Source organism: Lolium perenne, chromosome 2 (genome assembly GCF_019359855.2).
Source record: "Lolium perenne isolate Kyuss_39 chromosome 2, Kyuss_2.0, whole genome shotgun sequence".
Taxonomy (NCBI): domain Eukaryota; kingdom Viridiplantae; phylum Streptophyta; class Magnoliopsida; order Poales; family Poaceae; genus Lolium; species Lolium perenne.
Genome location: NC_067245.2, coordinates 34294309 through 34317207, shown reverse-complemented (window position 1 = coordinate 34317207; position 22899 = coordinate 34294309). Strand labels below are relative to the sequence as shown.

The window sequence follows — 22899 nt, the reverse complement described above, 5'->3', positions numbered from 1 at the left end:
CTGCCCTTCCGCCTACTTAAAGCCTCCGTTGCGAAAACCCCAGTACCGAGAGCCACGATACGGAAAACCTTCCAGAGACGCCGCCGCCGCCGATCCCATCTCGGGGGATCCAGGAGATCGCCTCCGGCACCCTGCCGGAGAGGGGAATCATCTCCCGGAGGACTCTACGCCGCCATGGTCGCCTCCGGAGTGATGTGTGAGTAGTCTACCCCTGGACTATGGGTCCATAGCAGTAGCTAGATGGTTGTCTTCTCCCCATTGTGCTATCATTGTCGGATCTTGTGAGCTGCCTAACATGATCAAGATCATCTATCTGTAATTCTATATGTTGCGTTTGTTGGGATCCGATGAATAGAGAATACTTGTTATGTTGATTATCAAAGTTATATCTATGTGTTGTTTATGATCTTGCATGCTCTCCGTTACTAGTAGATGCTCTGGCCAAGTAGATGCTTGTAACTCCAAGAGGGAGTATTTATGCTCGATAGTGGGTTCATGCCTGCATTGACACCTGGAACAGTGACAGAAAGTTCTAAGGTTGTGTTGTGCTGTTGCCACTAGGGATAAAACATTGATGCTATGTCTAAGGATGTAGTTGTTGATTACATTACGCACCATACTTAATGCAATTGTCTGTTGCTTTGCAACTTAATACTGAGGGGGTTCGGATGATAACCTGAAGGTGGACTTTTTAGGCATAGATGTAGTTGGATGGCGGTCTATGTACTTTGTCGTAATGCCCAATTAAATCTCACTATACTCATCATGATATGTATGTGCATGGTCATGTCCTCTTTATTTGTCAATTGCCCAACTGTAATTTGTTCACCCAACATGCTGTTTATCTTATGGGAGAGACACCTCTAGTGAACTGTGGACCCCGGTCCAATTCTCTTTACTGAAATACAATCTACTGCAATACTTGTTCTACTGTTTTCTGCAAACAATCATCTTCCACACAATACGGTTAATCCTTTGTTACAGCAAGCCAGTGAGATTGACAACCTCACTGTTTCGTTGGGGCAAAGTACTTTGGTTGTGTTGTGCAGGTTCCACGTTGGCGCCGGAATCTCTGGTGTTGCGCCGCACTACATCCCGCCGCCATCAACCTTCAACGTGCTTCTTGACTCCTACTGGTTCGATTAAACCTTGGTTTCTTACTGAGGGAAACTTGCCGCTGTGCGCATCACACCTTCCTCTTGGGGTTCCCAACGGACGTGTCAACCACACGCATCAAGCAAATTTCTGGCGCCGTTGCCGGGGACCTGAAGAAAAGCTACACCACAGAGATCTCTAACTCCCACGTCAACTTTGCGCCAGCAACAAATTTCTGGCGCCGTTGCCGGGGAGATCAAGACACGCTGCAAGGGGAGTCTCCACTTCTCAATCTCTTTACTTTGTTTTTGTCTTGCTTAGTTTTATTTACTACTTTGTTTGCTGCACTAAATCAAAATACAAAAAAATTAGTTGCTAGTTTTACTTTATTTGCTATCTTGTTTGCTATATTAAAAACACAAAAAAAATTAGTTACTTGCATTTACTTTATCTAGTTTGCTTTATTTACTGTCTTGCACTCTATACTAAAAATTCAAAAAAATTAGTTACTTTTGTTACCATGTCTAGCTCTGAACCTGTTACTTCTTCGCCTGAAGAATTAGTCTTCACTTTTAAACAAGGGGATGAGGAGAGTTTTAAGGATGCTTGGTCTAGAATTTTTACTTCTTATCGTAAAACTGAACCTCAAATGACTCTAAGTTTGCTCCTTAGTAATTTTTATTTTGGTCTTATGGTTCGCTATAGATATGCTTTGGATACTTTAGTGGGAGGAGATTTCCTTCATTGCAATGGGGATCAAGCTTTTAATGCCATAAAGAAGTTGGTTGCATCACATGATTCAGCTAATAACTTTGATTCAGCCCTCACTAGCATATATAGTAGATTAAACAATCTCGAGACAAGTACATCTCGCTTAGATGATAACTATTGCCATGTTCGTAATCGTCTTGAACAAGTTTTAGTGAACTCTAAACTTTCATTGTGGGATCCTACTGTTAAAATTGTTATTGGTGATCGAACTCTTCATGCCTACTGTGATATTATGTCTGAATTTTGCCTTATGCCTGAGAGCATTTATAAATCTTTGAAACTTTGGGGAGTCGAGGAAGGAGGAGAAGAAATAACTTTCATTGATAACTCTGTTATAATTCCTAAGGGAATAGCTGCAGGTGTGCATACAACCATTTTTGGAAGAACAATATCCATTGATTATCTTGTTATTGAATGTGTAGGGACAGGAAAAATCACACTCGGAAGATCCCTGCTGAAACTATTGGGAGCAGTCATTGATGTGGGAGAAGGCACCCTGAAATTCACCTCTATACCGGGGGGAAATCATATATTTCCTAAATCAAAGGGAAAGAAAAACAATAAGAAAGGTAAGGGTAAAGCCCAAGGTAAGGTTGACACACCATCTCTTGATAATACTTGATACACACTTTCTGCGCCTAGCTGAAAGGCGTTAAAGAAAAGCGCTTATGGGAGACAACCCATGTTTTTACCTACAGTACTTTGTTTTTATTTTGTGTCTTGGAAGTTGTTTACTACTGTAGCAACCTCTCCTTATCTTAGTTTAGTGTTTTGTTGTGCCAAGTAAAGCCGTTGATAGAAAAGTTCATACTAGATTTGGATTACTGCACAGAAACAGATTTCTTTGCTGTCACGAATCTGGGCTGTTTTCCCCTGTAGGTAACTCAGAAAATTATGCCAATTTACGTGAGTGATCCTCAGATATGTACGCAACTTTCATTCAATTTGAGTATTTTCATTTGAGCAAGTCTGGTGCCTCGATAAAATTCGTCAATACGAACTGTTCTGTTTTGACAGATTCTGCCTTTTATTTCGCATTGCCTTTTTTGCTATGTTGGATGAATTTCTTTGATCCATTAGTGTCCAGTAGCTTTATGCAATGTCCAGAAGTGTTAAGAATGATTGTGTCACCTCTGAATATGTTAATTTTTATTGTCACTAACCCTCTAATGAGTTGTTCTAAGTTTGGTGTGGAGGAAGTTTTCAAGGATCAAGAGAGGAGTATGATGCAACATGATCAAGGAGAGTGAAAGCTCTAAGCTTGGGGATGCCCCGGTGGTTCACCCCTGCATATATCAAGAAGACTCAAGCGTCTAAGCTTGGGGATGCCCAAGGCATCCCCTTCTTCATCGACAACATTATCAGGTTCCTCCCCTGAAACTATATTTTTATTCCATCACATCTTATGTGCTTTTCTTGGAGCGTCGGTTTGTTTTTGTTTTTGTTTTGTTTGAATAAAATGGATCCTAGCATTCACTTTATGGGAGAGAGACACGCTCCGCTGTAGCATATGGACAAGTATGTCCTTAGTTTCTACTCATAGTATTCATGGCGAAGTTTCTCCTTCGTTAAATTGTTATATGGTTGGAATTGGAAAATGATACATGTAGTAATTGCTATTAATGTCTTGGGTAATGTGATACTTGGCAATTGTTGTGCTCATGATTAAGCTCTTGCATCATATGCTTTGCACCCATGAATGAAGAAATACATAGAGCATGCTAAAATTTGGTTTGCATATTTGGTTTCTCTAAGGTCTAGATAATTTCTAGTATTGAGTTTGAACAACAAGGAAGAAGGTGTAGAGTCTTATAATGTTTTCAATATGTCTTTTATGTGAGTTTTGCTGCACCGGTTCATCCTTGTGTTTGTTTCAAATAACCTTGCTAGCCTAAACCTTGTATCGAGAGGGAATACTTCTCATGCATCCAAAATACTTGAGCCAACCACTATGCCATTTGTGTCCACCATACCTACCTACTACATGGTATTTTCCGCCATTCCAAAGTAAATTGCTTGAGTGCTACCTTTAAAATTCCATCATTCACCTTTGCAATATATAGCTCATGGGACAAATAGCTTAAAAACTATTGTGGTATTGAATATGTAATTATGCACTTTATCTCTTATTAAGTTGCTTGTTGTGCGATAACCATGTTTACTGGGGACGCCATCAACTACTCTTTGTTGAATTTCATGTGAGTTGCTATGCATGTCCGTCTTGTCTGAAGTAAGAGAGATCTACCACCTTATGGTTAAGCATGCATATTGTTAGAGAAGAGCATTGGGCCGCTAACTAAAGCCATGATCCATGGTGGAAGTTTCAGTTTTGGACATATATCCTCAATCTCAAATGAGAAAATTATTAATTGTTGTTACATGCTTATGCATAAAAGAGGAGTCCATTATCTGTTGTCTATGTTGTCCCGGTATGGATGTCTAAGTTGAGAATAATCAATAGCGAGAAATCCAATGCGAGCTTTCTCCTTAGACCTTTGTACAGGCGGCATAGAGGTACCCCTTTGTGACACTTGGTTAAAACATGTGCATTGTGATGATCCGGTAGTCCAAGCTAATTAGGACAAGGTGCGGGCACTATTAGTATACTATGCATGAGACTTGCAACTTATAAGATATAATTTACATGATACATATGCTTTATTACTACCGTTGACAAAATTGTTTCATGTTTTCAAAATCAAAGCTCTAGCACAAATATAGCAATCGATGCTTTTCCTCTATGGAGGACCATTCTTTTACTTTCAATGTTGAGTCAGTTCACCTATTTCTCTCCACCTCAAGAAGCAAACACTTGTGTGAACTGTGCATTGATTCCTACATATTTGCTTATTGCACTTATTATATTACTCTATGTTGACAATATCCATGAGATATACATGTTACAAGTTGAAAGCAACCGCTGAAACTTAATCTTCCTTTGTGTTGCTTCAATGCTTTTACTTTAAATTATTGCTTTATGAGTTAACTCTTATGCAAGACTTATTGATGCTTGTCTTGAAGTGCTATTCATGAAAAGTCTTTGCTTTATGATTCACTTGTTTACTCATGTCATATACATTGTTTTGATCGCTGCATTCACTACATATGCTTTACAAATAGTATGATCAAGGTTATGATGGCATGTCACTCCAGAAATTATCTGTGTTATCGTTTTACCTGCTCGGGACGAGCAGAACTAAGCTTGGGGATGCTGATACGTCTCCGACGTATCGATAATTTCTTATGTTCCATGCCACATTATTGATGTTATCTACATGTTTTATGCACACTTTATGTCATATTCGTGCATTTTCTGGAACTAACCTATTAACAAGATGCCGAAGTGCCAGTTGCTGTTTTCTGCTGTTTTTGGTTTCAGAAATCCTAGTAAGGAAATATTCTCGGAATTGGACGAAATCAACGCCCAGGGTCCTATTTTGCCACGAAGCTTCCAGAAGTCCGAAGAAGAGACGAAGAGGGGCCACGAGGGGGCCACACCCTAGGGCGGCGCGGCCCCCCCCCTTGGCCGCGCGGCCCTGTGGTGTGGGGCCCTCGTGCCGCCTCCTGACCTGCCCTTCCGCCTACTTAAAGCCTCCATTGCGAAAACCCCAGTACCGAGAGCCACGATACGGAAAACCTTCCAGAGACGCCGCCGCCGCCGATCCCATCTCGGGGGATCCAGGAGATCGCCTCCGGCACCCTGCCGGAGAGGGGAATCATCTCCCGGAGGACTCTACACCGCCATGGTCGCCTCCGGAGTGATGTGTGAGTAGTCTACCCCTGGACTATGGGTCCATAGCAGTAGCTAGATGGTTGTCTTCTCCCCATTGTGCTATCATTGTCGGATCTTGTGAGCTGCCTAACATGATCAAGATCATCTATCTGTAATTCTATATGTTGCGTTTGTTGGGATCCGATGAATAGAGAATACTTGTTATGTTGATTATCAAAGTTATATCTATGTGTTGTTTATGATCTTGCATGCTCTCCGTTACTAGTAGATGCTCTGGCCAAGTAGATGCTTGTAACTCCAAGAGGGAGTATTTATGCTCGATAGTGGGTTCATGCCTGCATTGACACCTGGGACAGTGACAGAAAGTTCTAAGGTTGTGTTGTGCTGTTGCCACTAGGGATAAAACATTGATGCTATGTCTAAGGATGTAGTTGTTGATTACATTACGCACCATACTTAATGCAATTGTCTGTTGCTTTGCAACTTAATACTGGAGGGGGTTCGGATGATAACCTGAAGGTGGACTTTTTAGGCATAGATGCAGTTGGATGGCGGTCTATGTACTTTGTCATAATGCCCAATTAAATCTCACTATACTCATCATGATATGTATGTGCATGGTCATGCCCTCTTTATTTGTCAATTGCCCAACTGTAATTTGTTCACCCAACATGCTGTTTATCTTATGGGAGAGACACCTCTAGTGAACTGTGGACCCCGGTCCAATTCTCTTTACTGAAATACAATCTCATTGCAATACTTGTTCTCAAGTTTTACGCAAACAATCATCTTCCACACAATACGGTTAATCCTTTGTTACAGCAAGCCGGTGAGATTGACAACCTCACTGTTTCGTTGGGGCAAAGTACTTTGGTTGTGTTGTGCAGGTTCCACGTTGGCGCCGGAATCTCTGGTGTTGCGCCGCACTACATCCCGCCGCCATCAACCTTCAACGTGCTTCTTGACTCCTACTGGTTCGATTAAACCTTGGTTTCTTACTGAGGGAAACTTGCCGCTGTGCGCATCACACCTTCCTCTTGGGGTTCCCAACGGACGTGTCAACCACACGCATCAACAGGCTGCCCATTGATATAACCTCGTAAGTACAGGGCCTTCAGGTGTCTGTAGCTTCTTTCTTGTGGCTTCTCGAAGATAACTGGCCGTGGGCCGCAGTCAAGTTGTGCCACAGGTGCTTCGTCTAATCCTGGAGCACAAAACTCCGCTGGAAGGATGAACACCATGTTTGTACCAGCCGATATCTCATCATCGGCTTTCCTTTGCTTGGGGCGCCACTCCATCTTTTGTGGTCGACCCTCTTCGTCCAGGGTTCGCTGAATTTTCGCGGCTAGATCAGGCCGCGCCTTCCTCAACGTGTGCAGGTATAACCTTTCGGCTCCCTCCAAACCACGTAGTCGCTGAACCCTACGCTTTTGGGAACGGCTGAGTCCATCAGGGCACCACCTTGGCCGGTGGTACTCATCTTCTTCTTCTTCATCGTCATCTTCTAACTCTTCGAGATCTTCTACCCGAGAGGACTCAGCTTGCTTGTTCCGAGATGGGAGAGGTCCCAGACGCTTGAACACTGACACGTCTCCTGTGCTCTTCTTCCTCTGTCTACATTCTGGGCAGTTGCCGATTGTAGGCAATCGGCTCATTCCTGAATCCCAGCAGTGTTTGAAGAAGGGACAGTCCCAGTGCTTGTCCACGTCGTCTTGCTCTCTTGACTTGTTTTTGGCATGGCGCTCATATCTCTCCTCATCTCGATCATCCCGACGATGTCTCCTGGCGTCCCTGCTAGCCAGATGATCTCTTTCGTCACCGTCGTCGTATCGTCGGCGTTGGTCGTACTGACTCACATAATTGTTGAGGAAATGATCAGAGAGAGGTCGTTGATATCGCACATTCTTCACTTCTCCCTCTGTGATGTAGCGCTTGCCATCGTGTCGGAGCCGATCGCGCGGAACGGCTTCCTCCTTGTCCTTGCTACGAGAGCGGTTGCTCTCGTCTCTGTCCTTACCAGAGTGGTGCCCAGGCCCTACCATGTTAATGCTGAACGAGAAACCTGGCTGGCACCTCCCAGGGTAAGTGCACTCCACCATGTTAACGGTGGGGAAGGGGTGCGTGTCAACTTTCATGGCGTACTGGCTGAAGATTAGACGCCCTTGCTCTATCGCCATTTGGATCTGCTGACGCCACACCCTGCAGTCGTTGGTGGTATGGGTGAACGTGTTATGCCACTTGCAGTATGGCTTTCCGTTCAACTCCTGTGCCGTGGGGGTTTTGAGGCCTTCGGGTAACTTTAGCTGCTTCTCCTTGAGTAAGAGGTCAAAAATTTGCTCAGCTTTGGTCACGTCGAAGTCAAACCCTCTTGGAGGACCTTGTGGCTTAACCCACTTGCAGGACACGGGGCTTAACCCCCCGAGTCCATTCAGCCACTGCTACCTCTTGATCTCCCGCAGAGCCTTCATCTTCATCTGCCTCAATCAGGACTACCGCACGCTTGAATTTGTCCTGGTACAACTCTGGGTGGCGCTGTTCATATAATGACAGTTTTTGAACCATGTGCGCCAGTGAAGGGTAATCTACTTGGGAAGCCATGTCCTTGATCGGTGATGCGAGACCCACCACCGCCAACTCGACTGCTTCTTTTTCAGTCAAACGAGCCGAATAGCATCGGTTCCTGATGGCCCTGAAGCGCTGGATGTATTCTGACACTGTTTCTCCGCGCTTCTGCCGTACTTGTGCTAGATCGGCAATGCCAGCCTCGGAAGCCTCTGAGTGATACTGCATGTGGAACTGCTCTTCCATATGCTTCCAAGTCCGGATTGAATCTGGTGGCAGCGAGGTGTACCACCCGAAAGCCGATCCTGTGAGGGACTGCGCGAAGAACCTCACACGTAGTTCATCTGATGCTGAGATCGTGCCCAGCTGCGCCAAATATCGGCTCACATGCTCGATTGAACTGGAGCCATCTGACCCACTGAACTTGGAGAATTCAGGGAGCCAATATTTGGGTGGTAGTGGGATCAAATCGTACTCGTTGGGGTACGGCTTGAAATAGCCGATTGCCCTCCTTTTCGGCACCATGCCGAACTGGTCTCTCAAGATTGTACTGATCTGATCTGCGGTGCTGGCTGCAGGAGTCGAGCTCTGAAGATTCGCTGGAGTGGCGTACTTAGCCAGCCATGCTTGCTTCTCAAGCTCTGAGCTAGCTGCATGAGTTGAGCTCTGGAGGTTCGTCGGAGTGGCATACTTAGCTAGCCACGTCTGCTTCTCAAGATCCGATCCAGAAGCTCCTCCTGCTGTTCCCAGTCCCTTCGTTGCGATGCTGGTTCGTGAGTGCCCAGTTACTGCAGTCTGGCACGTATGTGCACGTGTACCCGTGAGGGATCTCCTTAGGCGCCTCATACAAGAACTGGTAATCACTAGGGTCACCACCGATCTTGTAGACGATGAATGCCAGTGAACTCGGCACTTCTGGTGCTGCCAACGCGAACGGCAGCGGCGGTCGGGACTGGAGTGGTATCTCTCCTTGGTGAGTCCCTAGAGCAGGTCCTGACGGAGAGTACTGATGCCTCATGATTTCCTGGATCACCCGTAGGGCGACACGCTCCAAAGTGTTCACCAGGTTCTCAGAATGGCGGTGTAGCGAATGCGCTACCATGAAATTAATCTCCTGACGCAGAGACCTGGTGCGTTCTTCTGAAGGGGTAGACAGGTCCACTCCATCGAGCGCGCCTTCAGGCGAGAACCCTTTCCACCTGATGCCGTGTGAGCGGGTCCTCTGGAAAGAGCCGATGAGGTCGGCTTCGAGGATAGCTTTGACCTCGTCATACTTCTTCTTGAGCTCCTCAGTCGGATCCTCATACGTGACTGGAGTACCTTCCGCAATCTCAGATGTAGATGGCGATGCAGTTGATGCCGAAGACTGTCCCACCGGGCGTGCCAGAATGTGTTGGCGTCCGAAACCCACCGGCGAGCAACGGCTGGCAACACGAAGAGCCGGGAACAACCTAGAGCTGCGGCTGGCCCTGGTCCCTCCGAGCGACGGCCCGCAAAGCTCCTGGTACGCACGTCCCGATGCTGGTGCAAGGGCGTGCCACCTGACCTATACCTGGTCAGGAAGGTGATGGATTTGCTTCGCTTAGTTTCCTGCATGGCATACACGTAAACATTAAATACGAGCCTCGATCGGCTCTCAGGTTGTCCTGTGAATCGGCTCAAGGAGCCGATCCACCCATGGTTCGTATGAGGTCTACGATCACATGGTGGTCCTGCTTGATCGATATATAGCTAAAGCGACCTACGACGATTTAGGGTTTTCACCACATAATCGGAACATCCTACGCGTGATTGAGCCTGGCAGCCACGCACGGTGATAATAAACCAACCCTAGACAAGGCCTAAAAACCAACATGAAGTTGATCCCCGGAACATCTTATCTAGGGCTAGCAAACTACACCCTACGTGCTAGTGGATCCTTCAACCCGTTTGCAAGGCCTAACTATGCAGATATTAAACTAATCCTTGAAGAACAAGGAGCAATCATAACGGATCGGATCTACTAAATAAAGATCAAGCAAGGTGCCGCCCCTACGCCTAAGATAGGTGTAAGGGCGGCTAGACGCCTAAGGGTTGCATGGACAAAAGCATGTATCGCGGTAAAACAATGCTAACCCTAACACATCTACGATAACTACGTTGCTCGCCATCAACAAGGTTTCAGCACGAGCAATGCATGAACAATGAATAAACGTATACTGCCTAGATCGCAAGATGCGATCTAGGCAGCATGATGCTTACCCGGAAGAAACCCTCGAAACAAAGGGGTTGGCGATGCGCCTAGATTGGTTTGTGATGAACGTGATTGTTGTTTTTCTCAATAACCCTAGATACATATTTATAGTCCGTAGACTTTCTAACGTGGGAATAATCCCAACCGTGCACGAGCCAAATTCTACCTAACCGACACGTATCCTACTATATTTACAGATACACGGGCAAACTAGCCCAAACTTTCTTGTACAAGGCCGCTTCATGTATATCTTCCATGTATATTCTTCAAGCCCAATCTACAAGGCTAACCACTGCAAGTGCAACTGCAAGAGGAAGAGGAGCTGGCAGAGGAGGAACAAGAGAAGCTGGAAGAGGCAGAGCTAATGCACAAGCAGATAGAGGAAGAGCAAGAGGAAGAGGAGGAGGCAGAGGAGGAGCAAGTGAAACAGGAAGAGGAGGAGGAAGACAAGCTGGCAGAGGAGGTGCAAGTGCAAGAGGAAGAGGAGCTGGCAGAGGAGGAGCAAGTGAAACAGGAAGAGGTAAAGGAAGGAAAAGAAAAGAGCCAAATATGGCAGAGGAGGCCAGTTCATCACAGCCAACTGTGCCAACTTCATCAAATACAAGAAGAAGAGGTTACAACACAGGTCCAGGATCAACCTACTACTTGCTTTTTGGTGATGAGCAACCCAGAAATGAGCAACCCAGAAATGAGTTGCCTGATTTGAATGAGGCATTCCCAAGTGACAATCCTGAAGAAATTCCAGTTAGTCAGACAGCACCTCAGTGATGAATTTGTAATGTTCTAACTGAATGATGTTTAGGATCATATTTATATTTGTAAACAATTGAATGCTATCAGTGCTACTAAAATGATGTTTGAACCCTACAATTTGTCTTCCTATGTTACTGATGCCTGAATGCAAAGCAAGTACTTGTTGGAATTGAAGCAAAGATTGATATTTATTCCATAAAAAGAGTTGCTTACAAGCATGGTTTTCATCTAAACAAGCATGGTTACAAGCATAGTTGGTTAGAAGCATAGTTGATATTTATTCCACCTACATTTCCAATTCTACCTCACACTGATCATAGCAACAAGCACTAAGCAGACAGAGAACAAGCACACAATTACACATTCCCTCCAATCCCTCCTTCTAAGCTCCTGGCTATGTTTCTTCAGCAACTTCTTTTTCTCTGCCTTCCTCATCTCTAGCTGTAGCTCCAACCCCTTTAGCTCCATCAGCAGCAATGCATTCTCCTCTTGAAGTTTCTTCTTCTGCTTGTAAGAACAAACATCAACCAAGTCAGAAACTGAATTTCAGTTAACACACCAATTTCAGTTAACACAGAAAATTAACTCACCAGTGTAGATGGAGACGATGATCCTCCTGCTGTCTTCCAGAAGTACTCACCTGTGATCGTCGCCCACGGATCTCCCTCCTTCCAGATGCGCATGTCCTCCTCCTTCAGTTTGCTGGTGGTGGTGGCGGGGGAGGCTGCCGCAGGCTGGCCAGCTGAGCCTCCATGGCGCCAATCTGCTCCTCCAGATTGCTTGGAATTGCTGGCCGCCAGCAATTGGGCTCTGCCATGGCCGCCCTCTCCTCCTCCGATGCTAGGCAGCAGTATAGGAGCATGTACTTCTGGACTAGCTTCTCGTACCTCCATTGCCGAGTCTCCTCCGCAACCCTCTCCTCTGTCGCCGCATTGCTGCCATGGCCTTCCTCCGCCACCACATGTCGCAGCCCTCCGCGACGGCCACGAGCAGGAGCAGGTGCTGGAGCCACGGGCCTGCCCCTCCACCGCGGCCCTCCGCGACGGGCAAACCCTGGCGGCGGCGTCCGGCCCGTGCTGTCCATGCTCCCCTCCCCTTGGTCCGCCATGCATCTAGGGTTTGCTTCTGGTCGCCGCCGCAGAGAGGAGAGGAAAGGGGAACGAGACGAGCGGAGAGGAGAAGAAAGGGGAAAGAGACGAGCGGAGAGGAGAGGGCTGCTTCTGGTCGCGCGCGATTCTCGCATTCTGTAAGGACTTTTCTGCAAAAACGGTTTGACGGTTGACCAGGGACGCGTGGCAGCTCCAGAGACCACTTGTACCAACGGTGCACATCCAGGACAAGTTGTTGTACCACCTGAACACACTTTTCAAGTTTTTGTATGAAAATGTACATAGGGTGCAAGTTCTTGTACCTATGGTGCAATTACCTCTTCGGACGCAGATGCAGCCACGAGGGCGCGCGCCGCCCTTTCCACCTCGTACCACGAACCCGGCCCACCACTTGCATCCTCTCCTTCCTCTCCGCATGCCATTGGCATATTTGGCAGTGCTGCCCGGGAGAAAATGCCGCGGACTTCCACCATGTCAGCCGAGCGCAGTCCGCCCATCCGTTCCTCTGTACACAGCCCGCAGGTTCAAGTCAAACCCGCAGCACTACATGTATCCACCACAGCCAGCTCTCCGTGGTGTGCAGGGCGGACGGGTTCCGCGTCGGCCGCCCCGCGCCGGTGCTCGCCGTCGAGGACCGGGTCGACGCCGGCGTCACATACGTCGTCATCCCCGTCGACAGGCTCCCGGAGCAGGGGTAGGGCGCGGTCACCGCGGGATCGCTCGCGGCACTCTCCTACGACAAACACCAAGAAGGCGCCCGCGGCGGCGGCGTCTTCTCATCCTCGTCCTCGTCATCGGCGCCGTCGCTGGCCGCTGGTGGGAGGAGCCCGTTCGAGTACGTCAAGGACGGGGACGGCCGGACTGTGATCAGCGTCACCGAGGAGTTCATCGTCAAGGCCGTCACGGGCACGCGCTCACCTGCTGGTGATCGTGGTGACGACGAGGAGAATGGAGCGCTGATCTGCAGCACGCCGGAGCTGAGGAAGCACTACGAGCAGCTGGTGGGTGCAGCGAGGGACAGGTCGTGGTCGCCGCGGCTGGAGACGATTGAGGAGCGGAAGGCGCGGAGGATGGTGGACGTCGTGATCAGTCCAAGGACGATGTCGCCGGCCAGGCTGCTGGGCTTGGTTAAGGGATCAAGTGAGCGGGCTAGGTAGGACGCCGACCTGGTGCACAAAAGCATGGATGCAATCATGCAAACTCATACATTATGAAAGAGGCCAACAGTAACATTGGGTATTTCTTACCGATGTCTGCTCAAGCTATTGATACTTGAATATGCATGCCTGCGATGTGTACATTTTTCTTAATTTCCTCAGAAATTTTGTGCAGGTGAATGTACTCTCTCCCTTCCATGAAGGTTGTTTAAACTTTGTAAAAATTTAGATCTCTAGATACATCTAAATTTTAATAAATCTTAGACAATCTTCGTGAGATGGAGGGAGTACTTTGATTGAGGTATTTACATTTAACTACTCCCTTGGTTTCATAATACTTGTTGTGGTTTTTGTTAAATTTGTACTAAAACCATGACGAGGATCATGGAACGGAGAAAGTATATAGTAAGCACATTACATGAATTTCGCACACAATGTTGGAGATATAGTTTCCATATGTTCATATCCAACGGCGTCGTAGTACATCTGTAAGAAAAGTCGTTTCTCACCACCAGCGCTACTCGATGCATGGATTCTCGCAACCTCCCCTTTCATTGCCATGCGCTCGAAGCTTCAATCTCTACGCGATGGCTTTTTTTTTTTCCTTTGAGGGCACTCTACGCGATGGCGTGTTGGAGACTTGGAGAGACCGCCCGGCCCAGAAGATGGGCAACAAGTACCATGGACCCAACAAAAGGCCGAAGAATATAAAGTTTATTAGGGCATCTCTACCGGTGTCCCGGGTAGGCTCCCCCCTCCCCCTCCCCACATCACCACCATCGGGCCAATGGGGATCCAAACACGAAATCTGCAGCGGCACTTCCTATTGGTCCAGACAACACAAAAAAGCGTGTGGCACCCCATTGTTAGAGCATCTCCAGTCGCGTCCCCCAAACCGTCTCCCAAACGGCGCCGGATTGAGCGTTTGGGGGACGTATTTTGTTCGTGCCACGTTTGGGGGACGTCGCTCCCTAGTCGCGTCCCCCAAACGCCGCCCCAAACATTAAACAAAGGGTTTTTGGAAACACAACCATTTATTAAATATAGCATACAAATAAATATGTTTGCGGAGATTGTTTTCAAATAAAAATACAACGAATAATAAAACAACTAAACAAATGTAAATAAATAGGGCTAGATCAATGTGTCGCGGCATTTGCTGATAATCCTTTGATCCTCCACAAATGCTCAACGAGATCAGCTTCAAGTTGCTCGTGAACATTGCTATCACGGATCTTTGCGTGCATGGCGAGGAAATCAGCAAAATCTGCAGGCAACTCATGATCAACCTCCGCAAGAGGGCCTTCACACTCATAGGGACCAACATGTGATCTGGCATGATTCTTGCGGTCATCCTCGATGATAATGTTGTGCATGATCACACAAGTCTGCATCACCTCCCACATTTGGTCGTGAGACTGGCTTAGAGCAGGGTACCGAACAATTGCAAATTGAGCTTGAAGCACACCAAATGCCCGCTCGACATCCTTCCTGTCGTGTAGCAAAGTGGGAATTCTTCTGACCTGATAGATTCGAGATTGTTTTGATAAAAGTGGCCCATGTTGAATATATACCATCGGCTAGATAATAACCTTTGGTATATTGGTGGCCATTGATCTCATAGTTGCATGGTGGAGCATGCCCTTCCACTAGTCTGCTGAACACCGGAGACTGCTGCAATACATTGATGTCATTGTGTGATCCGGCCATGCCAAAGAAAGAATGCCAAATCCAGAGGTCATAATCTGCCACAGCTTCAAGCAGCACACTGCAATATCCATGACGCCCTTTGTATATACCTTGTCAAGCAAACAGGCAGTTCTTCCATGACCAGTGCATGCAATCGATGCTTCCAAGCATTCCAGGGAATCGTCTGGCAGCATTTTGTGCCAGGATCCTTGCAGTCTCTTCCTAAGTTGGCCCTCTCAAGTAGTATTTACCAAATTTTCCCACCACAGCTCGGCAAAACTTGTACATGCACTCAATGGCAGTAGACTCACTCATGCGAAGGTAGTCGTCATGTGTATCGGCAGGTGCTCCGTATGCAAGCATCCTCATGGCGGCGGTGCATTTCTGAATCGACGAGAACCCGACATCGCCTACAACGTCGTGCTTGAGCTTGAAGTAGGGGTCAAACTCTCGAACGCCGTGGAGGATATTCATGAACAGACCCTTGCTCATCCTATACCGGCGCCGAGAATTGTCGGCATGTGTTGCGTCATCTGTGAAGTAGTCGTTGTGCAGCATGGTATGCCCCTCCATCCTCTGTCGGGGCTTCGACTTCTTTCTCCCCGCTTGATCCGCCGCGGCGTGGCCTCTTCCGCTTCTCCGCCTCGGCGTTAAGCACATCCAGGAGGGCCGCGATGATCAGCAAATGCTCCCAGAGGTCATCGTCGAAGGCTTGCTCGTCCTCCAGCAGTAGGGCAATCATCTCGTCGTCGCTATCCATGTCTCGGAGCAAAATCGATGTTTAAAATTGCGCCACGGCAGACGACGCAACGAACAGCGGCCAATCGCGCGTACCTGGCAAGTCATCGAGCACCTTGTGTGCGCGGAGGTGGGATGGATTTGACGCCACGTTCTGGGACGCTCAGGCAAAGCGGCGGCGGCGAAACGACCGACGAGAGTGCCCGCCGGGACGATGGTGCCGATTCTCAGAAGAGATCAGTCATCGAAAGGGCCGGCAAATCCAGCGGCGGCGGAGGGGTGGGAGGCGCGGGAGGGAAGGAGCGACGAGAAAAAAAGCGCGAACCAACGGTTTATGGAAATAGTCACTGACATGTGGGAGCCCACCTCACTTTTCGTTGTGTCCGGCATGCCCGAAACGTCCCCTCTGGGGCGGGGGCGGCCTCGGGGCGCCGGACACCGTATCGGGGCGCACCGGAAAAAAAGCGGCTTTGGGGGACGCGGCTGAGAAAGTTTTTTTGTCCGACGTGCTCAAATCCCTTTGGGAGACGGTTTGAGGGACGCGACTGGAGATGCTCTTAGCCTGGCTAGGGGCTACCGGACACGCCCAAACACGGCGACCAAGTTGGAATCTGATTCGTGGACCTAGCAAATCAACAACTTGTGCGCCGGCCAGTAAAGGCATCCAACCGCTAGTGAGCAAACACGTCAGCGACACCGCCTCTTCTGCCACTCCATCGCGATGACCCGGAGGACACACCAGGCCTCATCAAGTTTTGTTGCCGTTTTGCTCGAGATTAGGATTATGGTAGTTTAAATTTCAGTTGCATTTCGTTCAAAATTCATTTAAAGTATTCTAAACTTTGAATACAATTGTTAAAGGTTCGAATATAATCGTGCCAATGGTTTAATCTACGGGAAAAAAATTCATTGTAACAAGGCACATGTGACCACAAAAGGATTGTATATAATCATGTCAATGGCTTATTTTACACTCCAAAGATTATATAGATATGATCACAAAATCATACACTAGAAACCAATATTATGATATTTGTTACCTCCTATGACTTAGAGATATCTGCCATATTTACATATACAAAACCTTTTTACAAGATGCGGTTTAAATTAAGCACAACAAGAAATTATAATTTTCAATAATGCATTGCAACGGTATACCAATGTACCAACTAGTATTTAGTAATATTGGAAGATCTTAAGTTATGTACGTAACAGAGAATTATGCTTGATAAGAATGTACCTTAATAAATTTAAGTTGCATAAACGTACAAAAGTTCAGTATAACAAAATTGTCCAAAGGATGATTTAGAGCGGGGTAGTTGCTTAAACAAATCTCGATAATTGTGATAGGTATCAATAATGTTGAAGAACTTTCTCTTGAAACACAACGGAAATGGATGATTGAGTCAAGGGCGGAGCTCCCAATCCGGCAGCTAAATTTTGCCGCTAGTACATCTATGTCTTGTATCTTTACCCAAAACCAGTGGTGTGTGCAAAACTTGCTTGTTCTATTATTGTTTCGATGTGAGGTTGAGAAGAAAATCAATCAACCTAACAAGTATGAGCCTTGGTGGACTATTAAGATCTAGCTTCACTTATACATAGCCTACATGCTATATCCATATACACAACATCTCAGCCATCGACTCTCTCCTGATTGATTGGCCATTAGTGAGCAGTTTCAGTGAAATATAGAAAAGACATGCGATGAGTTCTTAGCTAGCAAAGATGGCTGCTGGCGGCTCGCTGAGTCAATGATTTGATAGAAAACATAGCTGATCGTTTGGTGTGTGCCTTCTTGATTAATTATCTAGTGAGATATTTATTTTCATATCTTACATCTATATTGGTTCTGCTAAGAGTTGATTCTGATTGTGCACATATTCAATCATTTCATTTGTTTACCCTCTACCCCTATTAATTGGCATGGGTCTGCTAAGAGTCAACCTTGAATCGTATGTATTGCTTTCGCACCATCGTTTTCACCACACCAGAAAAATTGTCCGTCCTCCTCCACTAGATCGAGTATACATGTTGTAGACTTTACTATAACAAAATAATGGTTAGAGTGTGTGTATAAATTGATATTCGTCAAATTTACGATACAATAAAACCTTTTATTTACAAGTAACATGAAGGAAGAGTGCTCCTCTGGTTATGACTTACAACATGAAATACATAGCAGCATGCTCTTCTACACAGGTGTGGATGCTATCTTGCAACAATTCTCCCTCAGTGGGCCTTTTGACAAGTGCAAATAAAAGGGCTCTTCTCATCTGAAATATTTGGACAACCTCTGCAACGTTCCAGTTATAGATGTGTAGTTAGGATTTGCAATCCTCTCCTAATATCGAGCTGAGCCATCATAGGACCATATGTGAGTTAGGAAATGCATTGCATCTAAGTGCTCTCTTGAAGTAGTAGGATGCGATCCTCAGTCGCAGCTACGAGTGGTGCTACATGATGGATAAGATGCATCGGGTCGACCAAATGAAATCAATCTTGTGTAAGTCAACCTTATAGATTATGCACTAACTGTGGGGAGAGAGAGTAAGGGATGTGACGGTACGCCAATGGGGATTAGCGAGAGGAATCGGGGTGGAAGAAGAAGGGAATGAGCCCGTGTCGGAGTAGGAGAATGGTGCGGATCCCTGCAGGAGACGTAGAACACTACGGGAGAATTGTCGTACGCCGACGGCCAGGCAATGTGCCGACGGTCAAATGTCGGGGCCATCGGCACAGGAGCCTCCGAAGCGCGGCGACAAGGATGGCCGTCGGTACAGGCTGAAGGTGCCGACGGCAACCGTCGGCACAGTTCTGGCCCTCGGCATAGGACCAGTCTGACCGTCGGTACAACATTTTTTTCCTTTTTTTCACTACAAACCTGTGCCGACGGTTATACCGTCGGCATAGCTTTTTCTATTTCTCCACGGCAGTCTTCAAAAAAGCATAACTAAACCATTCTAATTGAGAAAAATAAGTATAATATATCAAATTTTGCAGTAAAAACAAGATCGATCATAGACAAATATCAAAAATGTAATATTTCAAATACATAAACAAATCTTCTTAGAAATGAGCTATAATGTTCGAGGTTTCATGGCTCTCACACACGCCAAAAATGAAAAAATATTCGCTCGTGGTTCGGATTAAAAATCCGCATCAGATGTATTGCTTACCATCCTAGGGCCCACACACGTGCCAAATATGACCTTGTTTCGGCAAACTATGCCATGCCGAGGCCATTTCCCACCTCATTTCCCCTGAAATCCATAGAACACCGGATGTGATAGCCTTTTCGTGAAGGTTTTTTCAAAATAATTGTCATATCCCAGTTTTGACAAACGGAATAGTTACTATGACATATAAAATGACGCCACGCGGCTCCGTGGGATTTTTTTTTTTTTTTGACTTCGTTCAAATTGCCATCTGGCCAAAATAGGGCCCCGGGACATGAGGTATCGCTTACCGGACGTGCGGGTGCACCCATTCGCGAACAAACTAAACGGATAAAAGTTAGCACATATAATGATGCCTCGTACAACTAAAAATATTTTTTTCGGAATTTCTGGAGCGACGGATAGTTGACCCCTAGTTCAAATCCGATCAGTTTCCAGCGGATTCGGCAGGACACTGCCGGAAGCCGCATGAGTTCCCAAAAATCTAACACGTGCACATGTCATGTGATAAGTGGTGCGTAGGTGGTTTACTATCATCGCACAGAAGTTTCATGGCATACTAAAATGCGCCATATGTAGCTGCTTCACAAATAAAAACCGTTTGGGCACGCTAAAAATGAAAAGATGGTCGTCCGTGGGTCGGATTAGAAATCCGCGCCCGGGATCTTGCTTCCCATCCTAGGATCCACACACGTGCCAAATATGACTTCATTTCGGCAAACTATGTCATACCAAGGCCGTTTCCCACCTTATTTCCCCTAAAATCCATAGAACTCCTGACGTGATAGCCCTTTTCGTGCAGGATTCTTTAAAATAATTGTCGTATCCTAGTTTTGACAAACGGAATAGTTACTATGACATATAAAATGAGGCCGCGCGGCTCCGTGGGATTTTTCGACTTCGTTGAAATTGCCATCTGGACAAAACATGGTCCCCGGGACATGCGGTATCACCGTACCGGGCGTGCGGGTGCACCCATTCACGAACAAACTAAACGGACAAAAATTAGCACATATAATGATGCGTCGTAGAACTAAAAATATTTTTTCCGGAATTTCTGGAGCGATGGATAGTTGACCCCTAGTTCAAATCCGGTCAGTTTCCAGTGGATTCGGCGGGACACCGCCGGAAGCCACATGAGTTCCCAAAAATCTAACGCGTGCACATGTCATGTGATAGGTGGTGCGTAGGTGGTCTACTATCATCGCACGAAGTTTTTACGTCATACTAAAATGCGCTCCATGTAGCTGTTTCACAAATAAAAACCGGTTGAGCATGCTAAAAATGAAAAGATGCTCGCCCGTGGGTCGGATTAGAAATCCGCGTCCGGGATATTGCTTCCCATCCTAGGACCCACACACGTGTCAAATATGACCTCATTTCTTCAAACTATGCCATGCCGATGTTGATGTTGTTTCCCACCTCATTTCCGATAAAGTCAATCAGATTTAAACTAGAGGTACTTGATCTAATGCTCATAATTTTGGGGTAAATTAATTTTGTAGGTTCAAAATATGATATGGATGTCATAGTTGTATTCCTCTAATTTTTCTGATCAATTTAGACATATTATTTGCCAAATTCGTATTTACTGAATTAATTATTCCATATTAAATAAAAAGACAAAAAATAAAATCATTTAATTGTTTTTCAAATTCTATATTATTATTATTTATATATATTCATTGTTGTTTACCTAAGTAATTGTTAGAATTCAAAAATATAGAGGTGTGGCATTACGGTAAAGGGTTAATATGATTGATATGGTAGTATTAACAACAAGATGTTATTTCTATCATGGAAGCTCATCCGAAGAGAACCAACAAGTTAAGCGTGCTAGGGCGGGAGTAGTGTGAGGATGGGTGATCAATTGGGAAGTTTGACTACAAGTGCAATTTAACCTAACATTAGGTATACTAAATGTGATTGTGAGAGATTAACAAGTAAAAATAATAAGAAGAAAATTGAAAAAAGAATTTTTTTTCAAAAAACATAATTTGAATATTTATTCAAAAATAATTTTGAAAATTTTGAAAATACTATGCTTTGAAGCAATCTGTGCCGACGGCCAGTATGTGCCGACGGTGATTGGTCAGTCCCAGACCAACTATACCGACGATGCTACGCCGACGGTCACCATCGGCACAGCTCTGTGCCGACGGCCTTCCGTACTGTGCCGTCGGCAGACTCCAGCTCTCCCGTAAGACAAGCTGCTAGTGAGCCGAGGGCGACAAACCGGTGCAAAAGTAGAACGGAATCAGCCGATTCAAACCTCGTGAAAGGATCCAATCAGCCGATTATTGCATCCAAGTAAACAGCTGTTCTCCGGATGCAGAGTGCCGAGGCCGGAGCCACAGCTGACAGCTGCATCTAACTGTTGCGAGCGACCGGCCCGCGCTGGCGCGGCTACTCGCCACTGGCACACGGTGCGAGCGGCAGTCAGCTCAACTGGAAGGGGGGAAATCGCTCCGCAGATGGATTACCCCGAAGGTGCAGAATGCAAGGGACACGCTGGGCTCGGTTCTCTTTGAACAAAGATTCAGAACATACGCAACGAACAATCCAAGGAGTAAACCGAGTGCTTAAGGCTTATAACTACTCCTGACACTTGTTGCTACAATATATACAGGAAAAATAAGGCCTGACACAGGAGACGCTGCCTTCAGTTCTCTGGAAAAATATGTACAGCAGACAGCCAGGCACCCGAGAGCAAGAAGGGTCGGCACTATGTACAACAGGAAGGAGGTAGAACACCTCGTCCTCCCAGCCTTTTATTGAAGCTCAGGGGCTCGGCGAGCATACTCGTCAGGAAGAAAGGAAGGGTAGCGGTTCAACTGAGGAAGTGTCACTGACCGCCACACACAGTTGAGTCGGCTTATGGTGTAGACTGTAGAGTGCGAGCAAGAGGAGGGGATCACATAGAGTTGCCCATACCCACGCTAACTCCGATTCTTTCTGCGACCTGCGATAGGATGAGCTGATGTGAGCAAACATAACTTTCTGGAAACTGGAGCTGATACAAAAAGGGACTTCTGCTAACTTTCCTAACAAAAAAACAAGGAAATTCTTCTGAAATAAACAGTTACAAAGGTGGATCTAACCGAGTAACTCTCTGATACAACAAAATTGGTCCTAATGACAGCATAGAGCTACCAGATTTTTACTTGCTGTGTCTAAACCCATTAGTCCTTTTTGTGTATATTATAACGTTGTAGTTGTTATATTGTGATCCAAATTCATATACTAAAGGGACGCTAAGTTCTGACAGCATAGGACCACCGTCTATATATATTCCCTGTAAGCCGCCGCTAGGGTTTTGCCGCATCATTGTACACCCACGGCGTTTGTAAACACCACCGAAATAGTGAAGTTTTGCTGGCTGGCGCCCGTGGTTTTTTTTCCCTTGTGTGTTGCAAGGGTTTTCCACGATAAAATCTCGTGTCCCCTGCAGTGTTTTACTTTTCGTTCTTCGTTTATTGTGCATCTCGATTATAACAAGTGGTATCAGAGCCCGTGTTCTTTGGATCTAGGGTTTACGAGATGTCGTCACTGAAGTTCGATCTACCGCAGCTGGACTACACCACGAGAATTGCTTTGTGGCAAGTGAAGATGAGGGCGATTCTCGCCCAATCTTCAGATCTGGATGAAGCGATCGATGCTTTCAGCGAGAAAGCGAAGGATACCTGGACCGATGCGGAGAAGCGGAAAGACCGTAAGGCTTTATCGTTGATTCAACTCCATCTGTCCAATAATATTCTGCAGGAACTGCTGCAGGAGAAAACCACCGCCGAGTTATGGGTCAAACTAGAGGAGATATGTTTGTCCAAGGATCTCACGGGCAGATTGCACGTGAAGATGAAGCTGTTCTCACATAAGTTGC

At 46.3% G+C, this 22899-nt stretch overlaps 1 protein-coding gene and 1 pseudogene across 1 annotated transcript in view; one reads left to right on the top strand and one right to left on the bottom strand.

Moving 5' to 3' along the window:
* The first annotated feature begins 12087 nt into the window (after positions 1-12087).
* On the top strand, positions 12088-13606 carry LOC139835443 (uncharacterized; annotated as a pseudogene).
* Positions 13607-21580: 7974 nt separating this feature from the next.
* Positions 21581-22899, bottom strand: part of LOC127331768 (uncharacterized) — a 61155-nt gene continuing 59836 nt past the window's right edge. The window contains exon 6 of the mRNA XM_071825961.1: positions 21581-21981. Coding sequence (XP_071682062.1) covers positions 21934-21981 — 48 coding nt within the window. The 3' untranslated portion in view covers positions 21581-21933. The remainder of the gene's footprint in view (positions 21982-22899) is intronic.